Here is an 18,062-nt window from a genome sequence, read left to right as displayed (position 1 = left end):
TCGACAACAGAGTTTTAAAATGAGCTCCTAAAGTCTGAGCTTCGAGAGTTATATTCATACTTTGGCTGTAGCTGATGTGCAAGGTTTTTCACATTACCCCATTCTCCAAACGTTGCACATACATAGGTCAATAACTGATTTTCCTTGACCGCTGATAAATGTAAATTCACCATATTCATCACCTTTTGTCACCACATTCAGTACGAATAGGCTAAAGTTTTCGAAAAATTCAGATAGTAGTTTGCCGTTCCTATTAAGCGTTTTATCTTTAGAATTTCTGGTACTTTCGAAAATAAGTTGATTTTGTAAGAAGTGCACAGATGAATTCATATATTATGGCGGAGAAGATTTTGTAAGCGATGTTTAGTATACTGAGGTTCCATTCAAATAAGTTGGTGCATGCTCCTAACCAAATTATCTCCAGAGGCTTTGAAGAGCTCGGCTTTCAAGCTATTTTCTCAAGCGGCTTTGTTAGACTTTAGCTTTGATATGGTAATCTTTACTTATTCTAAGTTAGGAAGACGGGATTGTTGGCTTTTTCGCTGTAATACAATCTTAAGAAATCTTCCATACCCTCAGTTCTACTATGATGTTTTCACTTTCGTCTTTGCAGCCTTCAGTTCGAGGTTTATGACTCGTAAATTTAGTTTTTCCTCCTTTTTTTTTTCATTCTGAGTAGTCGGTGTCCATCTCACCTCTTCCACCTCTTACTTTATCAAAATATACTTTAACTTTTAGTTGGTCGCTAAATTAATTTGACTTTAGAATTTCTGATATTTCAAATTAATAGACTACACCCGTTTTTAAGATTTAGGTTTGTTTGCTTCCGTTTTTTTTGGATACCCGTCACTGTTTAGACGTGTTCGAATTAAATGAGGAGAATTGATATTAAATTGGTTAGCAAAAGATTAATATTTAAAAATATATTATCAATTGCTTAGTATTTCAAAAGTTGTTGAGCTTCTTAAAAGCCAGCAGTTCAAAATTGTTCACCAATTTATCTAAGCAATTAGAATTGTGTTATTTTTTAAAATGTTTGGACAAAAATCCCCATTATTCTTTTTTTTAAATCTACGTCCCTGCTTCAACCTCCAAACAGAACCTATGCATGTAGCTGAAAAGAAAACAACAGCAGCCAACATCTTCTTCCTAAAAAAAAAGCTAAAAAACGAAGAACGAAATATGAGGTTCAAATTGAACTTGCAAACAAAGAAAAGTCGTTGGAGAACTCAAAAGAGTGTTAAGAATTATTGTTACGTAAGCGAGTAGGTAAAAGATTTGTTTCTTTTCTAAAATTGCACAAGGCGGGCGACGACGACGGGCGCACTATGCCATAAATGACATCAGTCAGGGTATAGGTAGTGTTGTAGGTAGGGTGGTTAAAGTAGTTAGAGTAAGATGTCTATTTGATGCCAATTTTTATTTTTTGAACTGGATGGAGGATGGAGGTGGCACTTTGTTGGATTTTTTGTATCCATTAAAATCTGGCCTAGTACTAAGGAAACGCTCTGGTGCTATTCCCGGTTGAACGTTTTTTTTTTTTCTTTCGTTTGAAATGTGCTTGTCCTCAAATGATGATTGAACTTGGCACGCTGGGAAATGGACTTTTTTCGCAAAGTTAAAATTACCCAGGGACACGAAAATGTACTGCATGGGTTTGAATTGGGTTGGGTTCGGAATAGCAGTTGTTATTTTTATTTTATTTTGTGTCCTTTTTTTAAATTTACTGTGGCTGGTTGTGAGCATTGGTGTGGGATCATTAGTTTTATCTTTTTGACGATCCAGTCTGTGGTTTCGAATTGAGGGGTGATGGAAACAGTAATTTCGCAGTAGTTTCCTACTTTAAGCTAGTATCATAAACATTTCCATGAAATGAACTTACAAACAAAAAGAGCACAGAGAAATATAAGATGACCTTCACACAGAAATATCACGCGAAAATTTAAGTTTCACAGAAATCACTCGGAGCAAAATTGTTGCAAATTTTATCATTCATATTGAGTTGGTATTTGAATTTGGGACAGCCCTAAAGGTTTTTAAGAAGACGTGCTGTCTGTTTTTGCATGAGAGTAAATACATATGGAGCTCGAAATAATCTTACCCTGTGGTAAGAGTGAAGGTTAATTGGGGGCTACAGGGCATATGTGCAATATTTTATGTTCATATTTTAATGGGATTTAAAAACTATTTCAAGGTCCTACCATAAGACTTTTTATTAAAAAGTAAGTTGCGAACATTTATTTTAAGCCATACACAACATTCCTTTATTGAATTTTGGCATCGAAGCTTGTAATATCTTAACTTGATGTCGTTGTTAGTTTTCTTAAAATGTTCAGCTTTAATGGGTCTCTGACAACTTTACTACTTCATTCAATTATTTTTTAGGAATCAAACTAAAATTTTCAACGTCAGAATCAATTAAAAATTTCTGAAAACAAGGAAAATTGAAAAAGAAATAAAAACGAAACTTTTATAAGGGTTATTACAAAGGTTCAATTCAAATTTTTGTACGGTCTTGAAAAATGTTCTGTGAATTAAAAACCGTAGAATTAGACATATTCAGATAAGCGTTTTTAAATATGAAATTTGTCAGAACTTTTGAACGTTTTAAGGGACGAATGAAACAAAAACTAATCATGTGACGCAGAAAAAAATTAACCGTTAACAACTGACATTTTAATTATTTTGAGTTTATTTTTGACAGTCTGAAAATTAATTAAATCCATAAGAATTGAATGCAGTTTATGTGGAATGTAATATTCTTTTGATATTTGTCAATATGGATGAAATCAACAAGACAAGCGTTAACATTACATGACATCAATAGCTGCTTTTAATCCTAGGCAGATAAGGTATCCTGATACCTTTTTATTAGTGTTTTACGTGTAAAATAACAGCTGATCAAAAACTGCTGAGATTTCAAAGAAGGAATCCAAAGGTATCCAAGAATGTATGGGTTATGTATAGGTATCTGACAGAACAGCTGATTCAACACATGTTTGAATTTCAAGAAAATTGAAAATTGATTTCAGCTTTTTGTATTTGTTGGTAAACAAAAAGATACAAAATGTTAGTCGAAGTTGTACACGCACCTATCAATTCATCATCATCCGACGAATCAGTTCAATTTTCCATTAAATGTTTAATCTTACAACAATTTTGACTTCGAAGCTTAAATATTTCTCTGCTTTTTGTGAACAGCTGAAATTTGTTTTTAATTTTTGACAGCTATCTCAATACAACTATCAAACTGGTTAAACAATTTATCTAAAAGCCCAACTATAATAGCCTTATATATCACTAACCATAATAGACGTTCTGCCCAGTTTCGTTAAATGTCGCTAACTTTCGCGCAATTACGCAAGAGTCATTTAAATGGCTCGAGCTTAAGCAAATGTCAAATATGAAACGCATTTCAACCCAACATTTGCTTAAGTTACTTGAATTCATTATGGTTACTTTTTGTTTTGACGATAACTTCTGATTACTTTTCGTTCGGTTTTGACATTAGCTTACTTTCGCTTAGGTCCATTATAGTTGGGCTTTAAGTAACCACCTATCCAAGATATCCTATCCAACACGAGATTGAACGAAGACATGTCAACTTGATAAATGTCAAGTAAGCAAATGTCACCTAATATTTGTCTACTCTAGCATCTATAATTAAAAATTGAAAGTGCAAAATCTTAATGAAAGCTTTGACTGGTTATGACTTTTATAACTTCTCTGTTGACTTCTTTTATTCTCACCAATACAAATTTGCTTTTAAATGTTTTAGAAATAGAATTATAATTTTAGGAAGGGCCCTGAGTTCCTTATTTCCTATTATTGCAGATTACTGCTTTCGTTAATTTTTGCTAATGAAGGCGAATATCAATTACTAAAGCAGATTAAAAAAATAAATTCACAACAGTCTGTTGAAAACTAGGGCCTAGTGACTTACAACTCTCAACCATTCCTGTACTGTTTTTAGGAATGAAGGGGACCTAAAATTTAAGCTGAATTCGAATGGCTAATTTCAAGCAGCTAACATAAGCGAAATTGTCGTTTGGTAATTGAACGAAAGTTCAACAATTATTCGAAAAATTCTTCGTCAAGTTAATTTTGTAAATGTCAAATTAAAAATACTATTAAACTTTAAATATCAACTGGTACTAAAGTTCAGTTAATGGTTTATTCTATTTTGTTTTTAATTAGATTATTTTAAATATTACGTTAATATTTTTTTAAACTTTCCAAAATGTTGAACCATTATTTTTGAACTTTATAGACTATAATCATCAATGATAAGACAAAGTTCGTGTGAGCCAGTAGTTAAACTTAAATTTTAAATTTAAATAATTTGTTATTGTTTATAATGTTCCAAAAAACGTGTAAAAGTAAATAATTTCGAGCACGAAATTGCACTATAAACTAAACATTTTTATTTATTTTTAAATTTTTTAAAAACTTTTAACAACTTAAAATTAGGTGTTTTGATTTTTTTAAATTGATGTATTTAATAACACGAGAATTCACCTAAAGCGTGTGACACGTTAACTTTAAACCTAAGTGTCTAATTTTTTGTATTAAATGGTTTACCCTTGAACCGTGATGACGGTCAAAAGGTGACTTTATCTCTTCTTCAATAAAATATTGAAAAATTTCCCTAAAAATACACCCAATTGGCAACAGACACTTTTCTTCATTTTTTCTTTTATAAACACATCTTAAAATGTTAGATTGACTTCCAATTCCTAAAAATAAAGCTCTGTTCGATTCAGAGTGCAAAGGAAACTTACCAAAAGGCATACAAAATCAAATAAAAAACAAAACCTGTCCATAAATCAGAGTTTAAACCTCTTTCAATAACAACTGTCTGTCAAACGCATTGATTTGAAACGCCATTAAAGTACCGTACTAAATGTCATCAAAACCAAATGCTGTTGACCCATCAAACATTAATTTCTTACAGTTATTCAATGAAATCAATATAATTACAGTGAACTTGAACTACACACTTGGATGGCATAGTAATTAGAAATAACCGTAAACGTACTTTAATAGCATTGCCATCAGCACTTTGGTATTGATAAATCGACCATAATCCAATCTGATTTGAGGATTGATGAATGACCATATAAAAAAGATAAAAACAAACGAATTAAATTAAAAATACCACTTATAATGTTGTCATATGACTTGTCATGAAATAATCTCAAGTCCTAAAACCTCTAAGCCATCATTTTGTTGAAATTGTTTGTAGATATTGCAAATTAATCCAAGACCTTGAAGATTTTTTTGACGTTTAATCTGTCAGTTTATTTTTTATCTGAACAAACCTATTTCTGGAATATCCACAGTCTATACCACTGATATTCATGTCAAGGGTAATAAAGCGCATGATAATATTTGGCGCGCCACTGTCTCTTTAAAGGCTTTAAACTTGCACAATCTTAAGCTGGAATTGCCTGTAAAATAAATGAAAAAAACCACAAAACCTGTTCAAAAACGCGCTTTGAGGCTATGCATATACCTTACCTACCACTGTGCAATAATGTAATTTATAAAAAAATAAATATAAATGAAAAGTGAAAACTCCGCATAAGGCTTGCGATGAGTGTGTAGGATAAAAACGGAATTCGAGCATTCATTTCGTATGGACAGACGTAGGTATATACAATTCCTTGCAGGCTTACTTATTCCACTTGACCACTTTGACTTTCGGTTTCATTGAAAATCGAGCGAGACTTAAAACTGGAACTGCTTTCTGGAAATAACCGAAGTGTGATATATTTTCGCAATTTATTTACAATAATAATTACTAAATTACTTTCGATGATTTCCTTCTTTGAATTTATCATAAAGCTCAACGATGATGACAATGACGACAAACGATTGGCATAAAGTTTAAAGTATGAAATAGGTGGCCCAATAGTCTGGTTGATATAGTTGTTGCTTGTGGACTAATTGAATTCCACAAAATGTAAGTCAACTACATTTTATATTTTTAACCAAAATCCTTGAGGCTATTTTTCTCACTCTTGTTTACACGTCATTTGCTTAACTTCAGTTCAGATGGGCACTGTCTTACCGACACCAACACCTTTTTTTAATGGTACCGCTAAATGACACTTAGATAAAGATAAATAAAAATGGCGGCCAATTTAAAGTTTTAAGTTCTCAAAGTGACAACTATAATTTCAGACTATTAATTTGTGTTATGTGTACAGAGCTTTACTTTACTTCCACAAAGTATGTTTCTTTTCCAATTAACAAGTCGATATAATAATTCACCCTTGAGTGAACAAAAAAACAAGCAGACAGAAATAGGAATTTGTTTATGTTTAGTTCGTTATAAATGTAGTAGCATTGTTGATTGGTCCACATGCTAAAATATTACTCCATTGAACTGAAGTATTCAAACAACAAATTTATTTGCTAACGACAACAAGACAAAACGTCATTAGGATGAATGATTTGAGAAATCGTATCATTAGTTTAAGTTATGACAGATTAATGCCTCGTTTGTATATGACCTTTTTGCAAATTTAGCGTGTTACGTTAAACTGAAAAAACAAACAGTCCTAACAATGACATAGCATAACTTTGTCGTGTTTTTGTTAAAATCAAGTAAATTCAATGTGATTTTGAAATCAATAAAATTTGTTTTTTTCATTATGATGTTATGTATTGTAATGGTGAATAAACTAAATGAAAGACTGCAAACCTACGTCAGACATTGGCTTTCCTACAAAACAAAAATGTCATTAAAAGAAAATTTCACGACCTGTCAAAAGTTAAACACATCCGTATAAGTTAAGGAAAGCGGACATGAGAAACAAATCAAAGAATTATTGCGAGCACATTTTTAATTGAATTAAACTTTCAATCAATAAAAGTACAAGCAGTTTAAACTTTTTTTTCCGGATCTTATCAAATAGTTAGATTAAAACATCCTGTGGACGTATAGAGGAAACAAATAAGTATAGCTGCATTAAAAAGTAAAAACAAGTCTGAAATGGGAAGTGAAATCGGGGCAAGACATTTTATTGTGTAGTGGTCAAACTCTCAAGTCTGTGGTCAACCCACGCCACTCACTTCATTTAACATTGAATAATAAAAATGTTCTCTAATAAAAAAGGATTTTCATTTCTTTTTTTATCATATACGCAAACGCCTATACAATAACAAAACAAAGAACATGAATTGGTCGCATGAACTTACTTTTCACTTTCTTACACCCTAATAACTGTCAAAAAAGACTGAAGAATGTAATGTTCCAGTGAGGTAGTGTAGAATGGCCCTTATGAAGTTTTTTATTGGTCCATCTGACAGTTCTAGTGTTTAATAGTTGCTATTTGTTTTTCTTTTTAAGCTCATAAAAAATATTCTGAGCAGAGTGAGAGCAAAGACTCTGCTTTGAATTAGAAATTAAGAACGCCCAAAGAAAGTTCATAACACATTTACAACTGGAATGGGCCATAATACCAAAATAAAAGTTATTTCAAACTATAAACGAAGGTTCTCATTGACATGTTTGATGCCGCTTATTTTGACGTTTCATTACTCTATCCATCTCCCGCTTGATAATTAAAAAAAGATAATAAAATAAGACAAAAATTAAAACAAAATGAGTGGGATGAATTTGAAATGTCAAAATGGTTAACCTCGAAAGAGTCCGATGTCAAACTCGATCTATAGAAATAATAGAAATGTCAAAATTCGATATAAAACTTAACTTTGATCCCATAAATAACCTTTACATGTGCATAATAAACTTCAAAGTCAGATCTTATACAGATGATACCTTGCCACAACATTAAAGCCTGTTTATTTTGGATCTCTAAGCAGGAGGCTACATTTATCTCAGTTTATAAATCTTTACCTTCTACGAGTACTTCTGGTGTGCATTCTCTAAACATGGCATACTAATGATTGAGTAACACTATCGATGGAATGTCAAAAATTAAGATCAAAGCCATTAATTCCGGTGTTGTTTTAAGCCATAATGTTGTTACACATCATACTAAAATGCAAGCATACTCGTGCGAAATATATAAAGAAAGATACAATAATTGCAAACAAACATTTGAGTTACTTTTATAAATTAATCAACGTCTTAAGTTGATCGTTTTGATATTGGACCATGTACAGTACAGACGAACTAGTATTGCATCAAGTCAGGGTCTGGCGAATTCAATCATGTCCAAGGGGCGCAAAATAAAAAAGGGGCCCAGGCGTCAACATCAAATTGGAGAAAGATAATTAAGGTTTTAGGCTGAACAAAGAAATACTTACATATCTGTCAAAATGGATTTAGTGTCAAAGTATACTCTTGGGCTGTCAAACTCATTTGTCAAAGTGACAATACAACTTAAAAGATCGATGGATTGACTTCTGCATCTAAACAGTAACCATTTAATCTAACTATCGCCAAGTCTAATGACACCACTTACACCCAGGGCCTAAAAGCTTTTTAATACGCCCCTATGAACGAAACATTGCAATTTATTTCGATTAGGTCTCCGTCGTGCGGCCTCAGCATCTTAAACAACATGCGTGCATGTGCTCTTGTTTGACCCGAATGTCGGATACTCTGTCTGTAGAACGCGTTGTTTATGTTGTCCGACTGCAAGTGGTGATGGTGGTTCGAAGACCGAGAAACAATGCTACAAACTTGAATTTTATTTAATGTGGATTTGCAATTATAAAACAAAACAAGAAACAATATAAAACACAAGGTAGATGCATACGTGAAATAATGCAGACTTTTCGATTTTTCATCTTAATTTTATTTTGCCGCGAGGTCTTGTGGCAAGTCAGATATGTTTGACACGCAAATGAAGTCCAAATAAATGCGAGGTTAGGGTTTCCTTTTTACAACTGAGGCCAACACCATGTTTAAAACCATGGTGATCGATCGAGGATAAGGTTTTAACAGGTGTATGTTAATAACCGACCTAATGATGATTTTAAATAGACTTATAGGTTAAATGCTTTGAATATTATTTTGATTAATTGTTCATAATGATGAACGTAGCTATAGGCTACCAATGACCAAGGCCAAGTGCGTAATCCTGTAAATAATGTTTTTCTTTAGAATTTGCTTATTTCTATAATGAAAAAAACCAAGATTAATTTGATTTTAATCGCAAAGGATCTTTTTGGATTGATTACTCTTACTCTTACTCTTACTCTTACTCTTACTCTTACTCTTACTCTTACTCTTACTCTTACTCTTACTCTTACTCTTACTCTTACTCTTACTCTTACTCTTACTCTTACTCTTACTCTTACTCTTACTCTTACTCTTACTCTTACTCTTACTCTTACTCTTACTCTTACTCTTACTCTTACTCTTACTCTTACTCTTACTCTTACTCTTACTCTTACTCTTACTCTTACTCTTACTCTTACTCTTACTCTTACTCTTACTCTTACTCTTACTCTTACTCTTACTCTTACTCTTACTCTTACTCTTACTCTTACTCTTACTCTTACTCTTACTCTTACTCTTACTCTTACTCTTACTCTTACTCTTACTCTTACTCTTACTCTTACTCTTACTCTTACTCTTACTCTTACTCTTACTCTTACTCTTACTCTTACTCTTACTCTTACTCTTACTCTTACTCTTACTCTTACTCTTACTCTTACTCTTACTCTTACTCTTACTCTTACTCTTACTCTTACTCTTACTCTTACTCTTACTCTTACTCTTACTCTTACTCTTACTCTTACTCTTACTCTTACTCTTACTCTTACTCTTACTCTTACTCTTACTCTTACTCTTACTCTTACTCTTACTCTTACTCTTACTCTTACTCTTACTCTTACTCTTACTCTTACTCTTACTCTTACTCTTACTCTTACTCTTACTCTTACTCTTACTCTTACTCTTACTCTTACTCTTACTCTTACTCTTACTCTTACTCTTACTCTTACTCTTACTCTTACTCTTACTCTTACTCTTACTCTTACTCTTACTCTTTACTCTTATTCTTACTCTCTTGAATTTATAAACTTAAACACTTTTTTAATCTCTTATTGGTTTTATTTTTATAATTTCAGGCATTGCTGGACTTTTTACAGTTTTCTCGAGCTTTATATTTACAACAACAATCATTAAGTTCCTTGGTAGTGATATATCAGATCTAAAGTAAGATTCTCTTATTTATAATTTATTGTTTATGATTTTTAATTTAATTTTTCTTTGTTTTTTAGAGATGCGTTATTTTTCTTGCTTCTATTGATCGATTTATCCAACTCAGGCACTCTTGCCCAATTAGCTTTATCCGGATCGAATCAAGCCGAAGTAACAAATAATATAGCAAGAGGTTTAGAACTCTTGGGACCAGCTATTTCACTAGACACAATTGTAGAGACTCTAGTTATTGGAGTTGGTACACTGTCGGGCGTTCAACGACTTGAAATTCTATGCACTTTCGCCGTCCTATCTGTGCTAGTTAATTATATAGTATTTATGACCTTCTATCCGGCATGTTTGTCACTTATATTGGATTTGTCACGCAGTGGCATGGACATGTCATTGGTTCGTGCTAAAGCAAAGGATTCAATCCTCATCAAGGCCCTTACCGAAGAAGAACAGAAAAACAATCCGGTGGTGCAGCGAGTTAAGATCATTATGACAACTGGCCTTATGATTGTCCATATCTACTCGAGAGTTGTATTCTCTGAGAATGACTATGATAGCGTGGAGAACTCATTGTCGCCCAAATTGCAACAAATGAACATGAATACCAATAGAACTGAATCAGGAGAGTTTGCGGAATATATTATTAAGTAAGATTCAAAAAAAGACTCCCAGGTGTATGGCTAGCTAACTTATGTTGTTTTTTGTTTTTTTTTGCAGATGGCTCACAATGAGCGCCGACCAAATCGTAATTCTCATCCTTCTTATAGCATTGGTTGTGAAATTTATATTTTTCGAGAACCGTGACGATCTTCATGATCAACTGAGACAATCAGCCATCGTTGCCGCAGCTGAAACCAAGCCATCAACCGGCAAAAGTCAATTAGCTTTAGATGTTAATAATGTTAAGCCAGTACAAAGAATTCCACTCTTCACAATCGAAGAAGATAATACAGCGGATGTTTGCACCCAAACTGACGAAGATCAGTACACAATAGCCTATGTTAATCACAATGAGTTGCAAGCCCTTACAAGGTGCAGTGCACCGCCTCGATCACTCGACGAATGCATCGAGATCCTCAAATCAGACCCCGACTATCTAACAGATGAGGAAATTGTGAAGATTGTAAATACTGCTCCAACACAATGTCCTCTGCATAAGATCGAAGACACCATCGGCAAACCAGAGCGAGGTGTTCGCATTCGCAGAAAGATCATCAGTACTAGGGCAAAGATCCCAATTGAAAAGCTAAATATGCTTCCTTATCAGACATTCGACTATACTAAGGTCATGAATGCATGCTGTGAGAATGTTTTAGGTTACATACCAATTCCTGTGGGCTATGCCGGACCGCTACTCCTCGATGGAAGCCAATACTTCGTTCCTATGGCCACAACAGAGGGTGCTCTGGTTGCCAGTACAAATCGTGGATGCAAAGCTCTGTCGATTCGTGGTGTGACAAGTATTGTCGAAGACGTCGGCATGACCAGAGCTCCATGTGTCCGATTTTCTAGCGTCGCTCGAGCGGCCGAAGCCAAAACATGGATAATGGATGATAATAATTATAAAAAAATCAAAACCGAATTCGATTCAACAAGTCGATTCGGAAGACTGAAAGAGCTTTTGATTGGTATGGACGGGCCACAGTTGTATATTCGATTTGTTGCACTCACTGGCGATGCCATGGGCATGAATATGGTCTCGAAGGGAGCCGAAAAGGCTCTGAAGTGCATTAGTAAGGAATTTCCAGATATGAAAATCATATCGTTGAGTGGCAATTTCTGCAGTGACAAGAAACCCGCAGCCATCAATTGGATCAAAGGCAGAGGCAAGCGGGTTGTTACGGAGTGTATAGTTTCGGCAGCGACATTGCGCTCGGTGTTGAAGACAGATGCCAAAACTCTAGTCGAATGTAATAAGCTGAAAAATATGGGCGGCAGTGCAATGGCCGGAAGTATAGGAGGTAAGATTTGTTTAATGGTTTTTGTTTTTGGTCTGTAGCTAAAGAAAATAACGAACTATTGTTTCAGAGTTCTGGTTTTTAAAGCCTACAAAACTAACAAGCAAAAGCAGACACTACAATTTTTTGATAAACATTTTTTGGTATTTAATTCTAGGAAACAACGCCCATGCAGCTAATATGGTCACAGCTGTCTTCCTAGCAACCGGTCAAGATCCAGCACAAAATGTAACCTCAAGTAATTGTTCCACCGGCATGGAATGCTGGGGTGAGAACAACGAAGATCTTTACATGACATGCACAATGCCATCCCTTGAAGTGGGCACCGTCGGCGGAGGCACCGGTCTGCCCGGTCAAAGTGCATGTCTCGAAATGTTAGGAGTTCGCGGAGCCAATATGGAACATCCGGGAGAGAATGCTAAGAAATTGGCACAAATTGTTTGTGCAACTGTGATGGCTGGTGAAATCAGTTTGATGGCAGCATTAGTAAACAGCGATCTAGTCAAGAGTCATATGAGGCATAACAGGTAAGGCATTCCTCAAAAAATATCTCTTTACCGCAGAAGTTTCTAATTGTGATCATTTCTCTCATTAGATCCTCGATTGCAGTGAGTGGCAAAATAACATCAACAACAACAACCAACAATCCATTGAATGTTTCAGTGTCGAGTTGCAGCAATATAAGTTAAAACTATGTTGCAATTGTTTTAACTTTTTTTTATTATTGTTTTTTAATTTAAGTAATGATTATTATTTAATTGTTAATTTAATTTTTAAATGAATCAACAAGAAAACTAACCTAATTTAAACGGCCAGAGAACCATGTTAATCAAAATAAAAACACACAAACGCTCTTCCAGTCATCTATCTGAACTAATGTCGAGGATGACGAAGAGCGACATAAAACAGTCAAAACGCCAAAGCCTCTGCTACTTATAATCACACCCAGTCATAGGAAGACAACCATAAAAATTACAAAAAAGGCCATTCAAAGAAGAAAAACAAAGAAAACAACATAAGCAAATGAGTACACATTTATTAATGGACACAAAAGTCATTCAACTCTTAAAAAAAAAGGATTCATGCTCTCGGCGTCTTCGTCGGCGGAAACGGAAGCGGATACAAAACAAATATGGGCATTGTTAAGTTGCAATAGAATATCTCTCTGCATTGAGGTGCTTTTAAAATATACCTAACTTGTCTGTAAGCATGTAATTATTATTGTTGTTGTTGTTGTTTTTATGTTTGCTGAAAACCAGAAGAGAATAGAGTTCCTCGAATAACTAAAGCTCCTGGTCACATCGCACACACAGCGGGATATTGTAATATTTAAAAAGGGAAACCACAAAACTAAAAAAAACACAATTTTGTACCATTTTCTTAGGGAAGAGGAGAGATATATTGTAAAACAAAAATAATTAACACACACAGTGAAAATGCAAATATTAAGATATATTTATACATACATAATTATTAAATTATATAAATTTTATTTAATTTTTCTGTTTAATTATTTACCAACTGAGGAATCAAAAAACATTTTATTCTATTTTATTTTCGTTGATTAAATTGGTGTAATATAGAAAAGAATAGAATTCTACGATGATATTCATTCATGTTGTTGTAAGTCACAAAAGAGATCTTCCTGCTTAGGGAACTAATGCAATTTCAATTGATCGATCAAATAAATAATTATGAAAGAAAAAACCATAATCGCTTTAGGTGATAAGTGTAAATTTTCTTTTGTTTAATAAGAACACAAGAAAAAATTCAAGAATTATTGTACAGTTTGTAGTTTGTAAAAAAATAAATAAAAACACATTTCCAAAATAACTACTTTGGGAAATATAAACGTGAAACGAAAATTAATATTTATCTTCTAAGTGATCGAGATGGTAGAGAATTTAAAATTTTAAATTTAAATTAAAACAAAAAACAAATTAATGAAAAAAAAATATATTACTTAGGAAATTTTACATAATGTACCTAAAAAAATAAAGTTTCGATATTTTTGTTATACATGCCTTATTTGTTTTGAATTTTTATATCTTTTATTTTCTTTTGGTTTATATTATTTTCAGCATTTTATTTATAAAGGTGGATTCAGATTGGAAATAGTTGAGCAATATGTTTGCTTTCGACAGTTTATTTTGAAGCCAATCCATTTTAGCCGGGATTTTGAGGGTTTTACCGAAATAGCCCTAAATTAATGAACCAGGGGCCTACTCTATATTTCGGTTCAAAAGATAAGTTTTGCGAAAACGAATAATTATTATTATTATTGTAAAAAATTCCGATTACGATGCAACTCCTGTTAGAGCTGACAGAGTAGAGCCCCAGTTGTTGTAATTCTCAACTTTTCAATTTCTAGTCGATTGTTTTCCGTGTAATCGTAAATGGGTGAGATTATCAGGTCATCAAATAGTTTTTAAACAGGAACTGCTCTTTTTAAGTACTAGATAATCCTCCTAGAGTTACTCTGCCACAAAAAAAAACTCAACGAATTTAGAAGGAACTTATAAGTCTTCTTACAGCCTGCACGACACCACATCCGACAACGGATTCAGGCTGATCGATTTCGCTGCGGGGCGAGACGTTCTGGTAGCTAGTACGCAGTTCACACATGTCAATATCCACAAGGGGACATGGAAATCTCCTGACCAATCAACTGTCAACCAGATTGACAACATTGTGGTCGACGCACGACACTTCTCCAGTATACAGGATATCCGAACTTTCCGAGGGGCCAACATTGACTAGGACCACTACTTCGTTGTAGCCAAAGTAAGGCTACGGATATCCCGGTGCAAGCCAAAACAAGGAAGTACTGTGAGAAGTTTCAACGTTAGACGGCTACAATCGCAAAAGACTGCCATGTCCTTTACCGATCGAAGCATTGAAAACCAGTGGCAACATTGCCTTGCAGCCATCAGAGATACCGCCTCTGAAGTGCTAGGTTTCACACGGCCACCACAGCGAAACCCCTAGTTTGACGACGAATGCCGGCAAGCGCACGCAGCGAAACAAGAGGTATACAAAACGCTGCACAGAAGGAGCAGAATAGGAGAGAGGAACACCGGCTTCTTATATGGAAAAAAAGAGAGCACGAGAAGCGCGCGATCGAGGAGATAGAGGGATGTCACAACAGGAATGAGGTTAGTAAATTTTATCAAAAAGTAAACAAAACACCCCAAGGGGACCAGCCACGAAACGAAGCCTTTAACGAATCGCAGTCTGTGTTGAGAATATAGAAAGACCACTTCTCCAAATTTTTTAACGACGATGACGAACCCAATTCCGCTGTAAGGGAGATAGAACCATTCAACCTAGGCGACACAGATCAACAATTCCACCAACCCGACCTCGACGAAGTGAAGATAGCTGTATCTAAACTGAAGTCAAACAAATCTGCTGGAGCTGACGGCACCACTGCCGAACTATTTAAAGCAGCAGGCGATGACTTGGTACGGAGCATGCATCAACTCATCTGCAAAATATGGTCGGAAGAAAGCATGCCCGATGAGTGGAATCTCAGCATAGTGTGCCCGATACATAAGAAAGGAGATCCTTTTAATTGCGCCAACTACAGAGGAATCATTCTCCTTAACATTGCATTTGAGATCCTCTCTGCCGTATTATGTGAACGTCTGAAGCCGTTCGTCAACAACCTGATTAATCCTTATCAGTGTGGCTTCAGACAAAATTTTCACACTACGACAGATCTTGGAAAAAAACCCAGGAACTTCAAATCGATACCCACCATCTCTTTATCGATTTTAAAGCCACGTATGACGGCATCCACAGGGAAGACCTCTACAGAGCAATGTCTAGTTTTGGCATCCCTGTCAACTTATCCATGCACGCCAATGCACTTGATGTCAAAAAAGGTTTTAGACAAGGCGATGCACTGTCATGCGACTTCTTCAATATAGTTCTGGAAAGAGTTGTGCAAAACTCAACCGTGAAAACTAGAGGCACAATCTTCTAAAGGTCCATCCAATTACTCGGATACGCAGATGATATTGACATAATGATAAGATCAAAGCGTGATGTCAGTGGAGCGTTTTTGAGCGTTGCGATGGAAGAGAAGAAGATGGGTTTAGTGATCAATGAGGGCAAGACTAGGTAGTTAAGGACTTTGTCTACCTAGGCACCGCTATAAACACAGACAACGACACCAGTGCTGAAATCAATTAGGCAATTAAGAGGTAAAGTCCTCTCTCGAGCATCTAAAATCACCATCTATAAGACACTCATCATCCTGGTTCTCATTTATGGCTGAGGCCTAGACCCTGTCAAAGAAAAATGAGAGCGTCTTAGGATGCTTCGAGAGAAAAATTCTTTGGGTGATTTTTGGTCCCGTACGCATAGATGAAGAATGGAGAAGAAGATATAACGACGAACTGTACGGGCTTTACAGTGACACTGACCTAGGTAACAGAATTAAGGACCAACAGCTTAGATGGCTAGGTCATGTAGAGCAAATGGACATCAACGCTCCAGCCCAGAAGGTCTTCGAATCCAATCTCGAGGGACGGCGCAGTACGGCTCAGGTGAGACCTCAACCAACTTGGCATGCGAAACAAGAGACAGCTAGCTAGGCACCGAGCTGGCTGGAGACTCATGTTGGTTGAGGACCAGGTCCGCTCCGGACTGTAGCCCCACCTTAAGTAAGTAAAGTAAGTTAACACTCAAAATGTTTTGTATACCTTTGATATGTCAAAGTTACAGTAGAAGAGGAAAGGGTTGGATGAGTTCAAGCCTGAAAACCACAAAATAAATGCTGGTTCTCATTTCTCTTGCTCTTTCTCATTTTTTTTAATGCAACAAGTTTTTCTCCCCTTTTGATCTGGCTTTTATCTACAAGACTTATATACGGCCGAAACTTGAGTATAACTTCCAATAATGGACTGGTACTTCTGCAAACTTCTTATCCCTATTTGACAGTATTGAACGTAGAGCATTTAGATTGGTTGGTGATAATACCATAATTGAATCATTTACGTTGCTTGAACATCGTCGTAAAGTTTCTGTCTCAACATTTTTTAACGTTATTTTAACGGTTTATTCTCTAGAGAAATGATACTTCTCTCCTTTAGCAGTTCAAATGTAATACGATTCTAGAAATGCTTACCAGTACTACCTCGAGTCCAACTTCGGTTGTACTGTCAAGTACAAAGATTCGTTCTTTAGCCATACTACGCAAATGTGGATTGTTTTTCCCAATCATTGCATTATTCAGGAATTCAAAACCAATCCTTTCAACCCCTCTCTTCCTTTCCTAATGTTCACACTGTGTCCTTACATAATAAGGATTAATATCCCAGTGTGGCCTTATTACCTATAAGTAACCGCCTAGTCTATGTAACATATGTTTGGTCTTCCTCGTAGTCTTGAAGCTGGGGGCTGGGATTAAAAGATTTTCTTGTTGGAGCGTTGTTGTCCATTTGTTCGATGTAGCCGAGCCAGTGTCGTCGACGTTTTTTGACTCTTTGGACTACTCCCACATCTTGATACAGTTTGATACAGTTCACGATTAAATCTTTTCTTCTATTCGCATTCTTTGCATACAGGATTTTTCTCTCGAAATCGGTCATTATCAAAACACTTGATAGTCAACTTATGTCAAAATGACAATTAATAATGGGCAGGTTCAGCCAACGTAAGGTACTTAAAAGTTACGGAAGTTTCTATTTTTTGATTGGCCAGCTGCCAAAAAATGACCTTTGAACGTAAATTTTGAACAAGGCAAAACTAACTAGTTTTCCAAGTGTCATGAATTTCAAATTCAGAACTTTACTTCGCAAACCTTTACTTTAACCTTTCGATGCCAAGTGGGGCACCCATCACCCCACTACTTTTTATAAAACCTCAAAAGAATACTTTTCTCAGTTTCTTTTAATGTAAATATTCGATCTTTAATAAATTTTAATAACTGAAATATTAGTTATTTCTTTTCCAAATTG

At 35.1% G+C, this 18,062-nt stretch overlaps 1 protein-coding gene across 2 annotated transcripts in view; it reads left to right on the top strand.

The window, feature by feature from the left end:
* Positions 1-13,098, top strand: part of LOC129941450 (3-hydroxy-3-methylglutaryl-coenzyme A reductase) — a 178,702-nt gene extending 165,604 nt beyond the window's left edge. For both annotated transcript variants that reach the window (XM_056050078.1, XM_056050077.1), the window contains 5 exons: positions 10,054-10,141; positions 10,207-10,785; positions 10,856-12,099; positions 12,254-12,623; positions 12,692-13,098. In XM_056050078.1, the coding sequence (XP_055906053.1) occupies positions 10,054-10,141; positions 10,207-10,785; positions 10,856-12,099; positions 12,254-12,623; positions 12,692-12,785 (2,375 nt within the window). In that variant the 3' untranslated portion in view covers positions 12,786-13,098. The remainder of the gene's footprint in view (positions 1-10,053; positions 10,142-10,206; positions 10,786-10,855; positions 12,100-12,253; positions 12,624-12,691) is intronic.
* The last annotated feature ends 4,964 nt before the right edge of the window (positions 13,099-18,062 follow it).

This window comes from Eupeodes corollae, chromosome 1 (assembly GCF_945859685.1).
Source record: "Eupeodes corollae chromosome 1, idEupCoro1.1, whole genome shotgun sequence".
NCBI classification, from domain to species: Eukaryota; Metazoa; Arthropoda; class Insecta; order Diptera; family Syrphidae; genus Eupeodes; species Eupeodes corollae.
The sequence above is the reverse complement of the archived record's forward strand: the minus strand, read 5'-3'. Positions and strand labels throughout refer to the sequence as shown.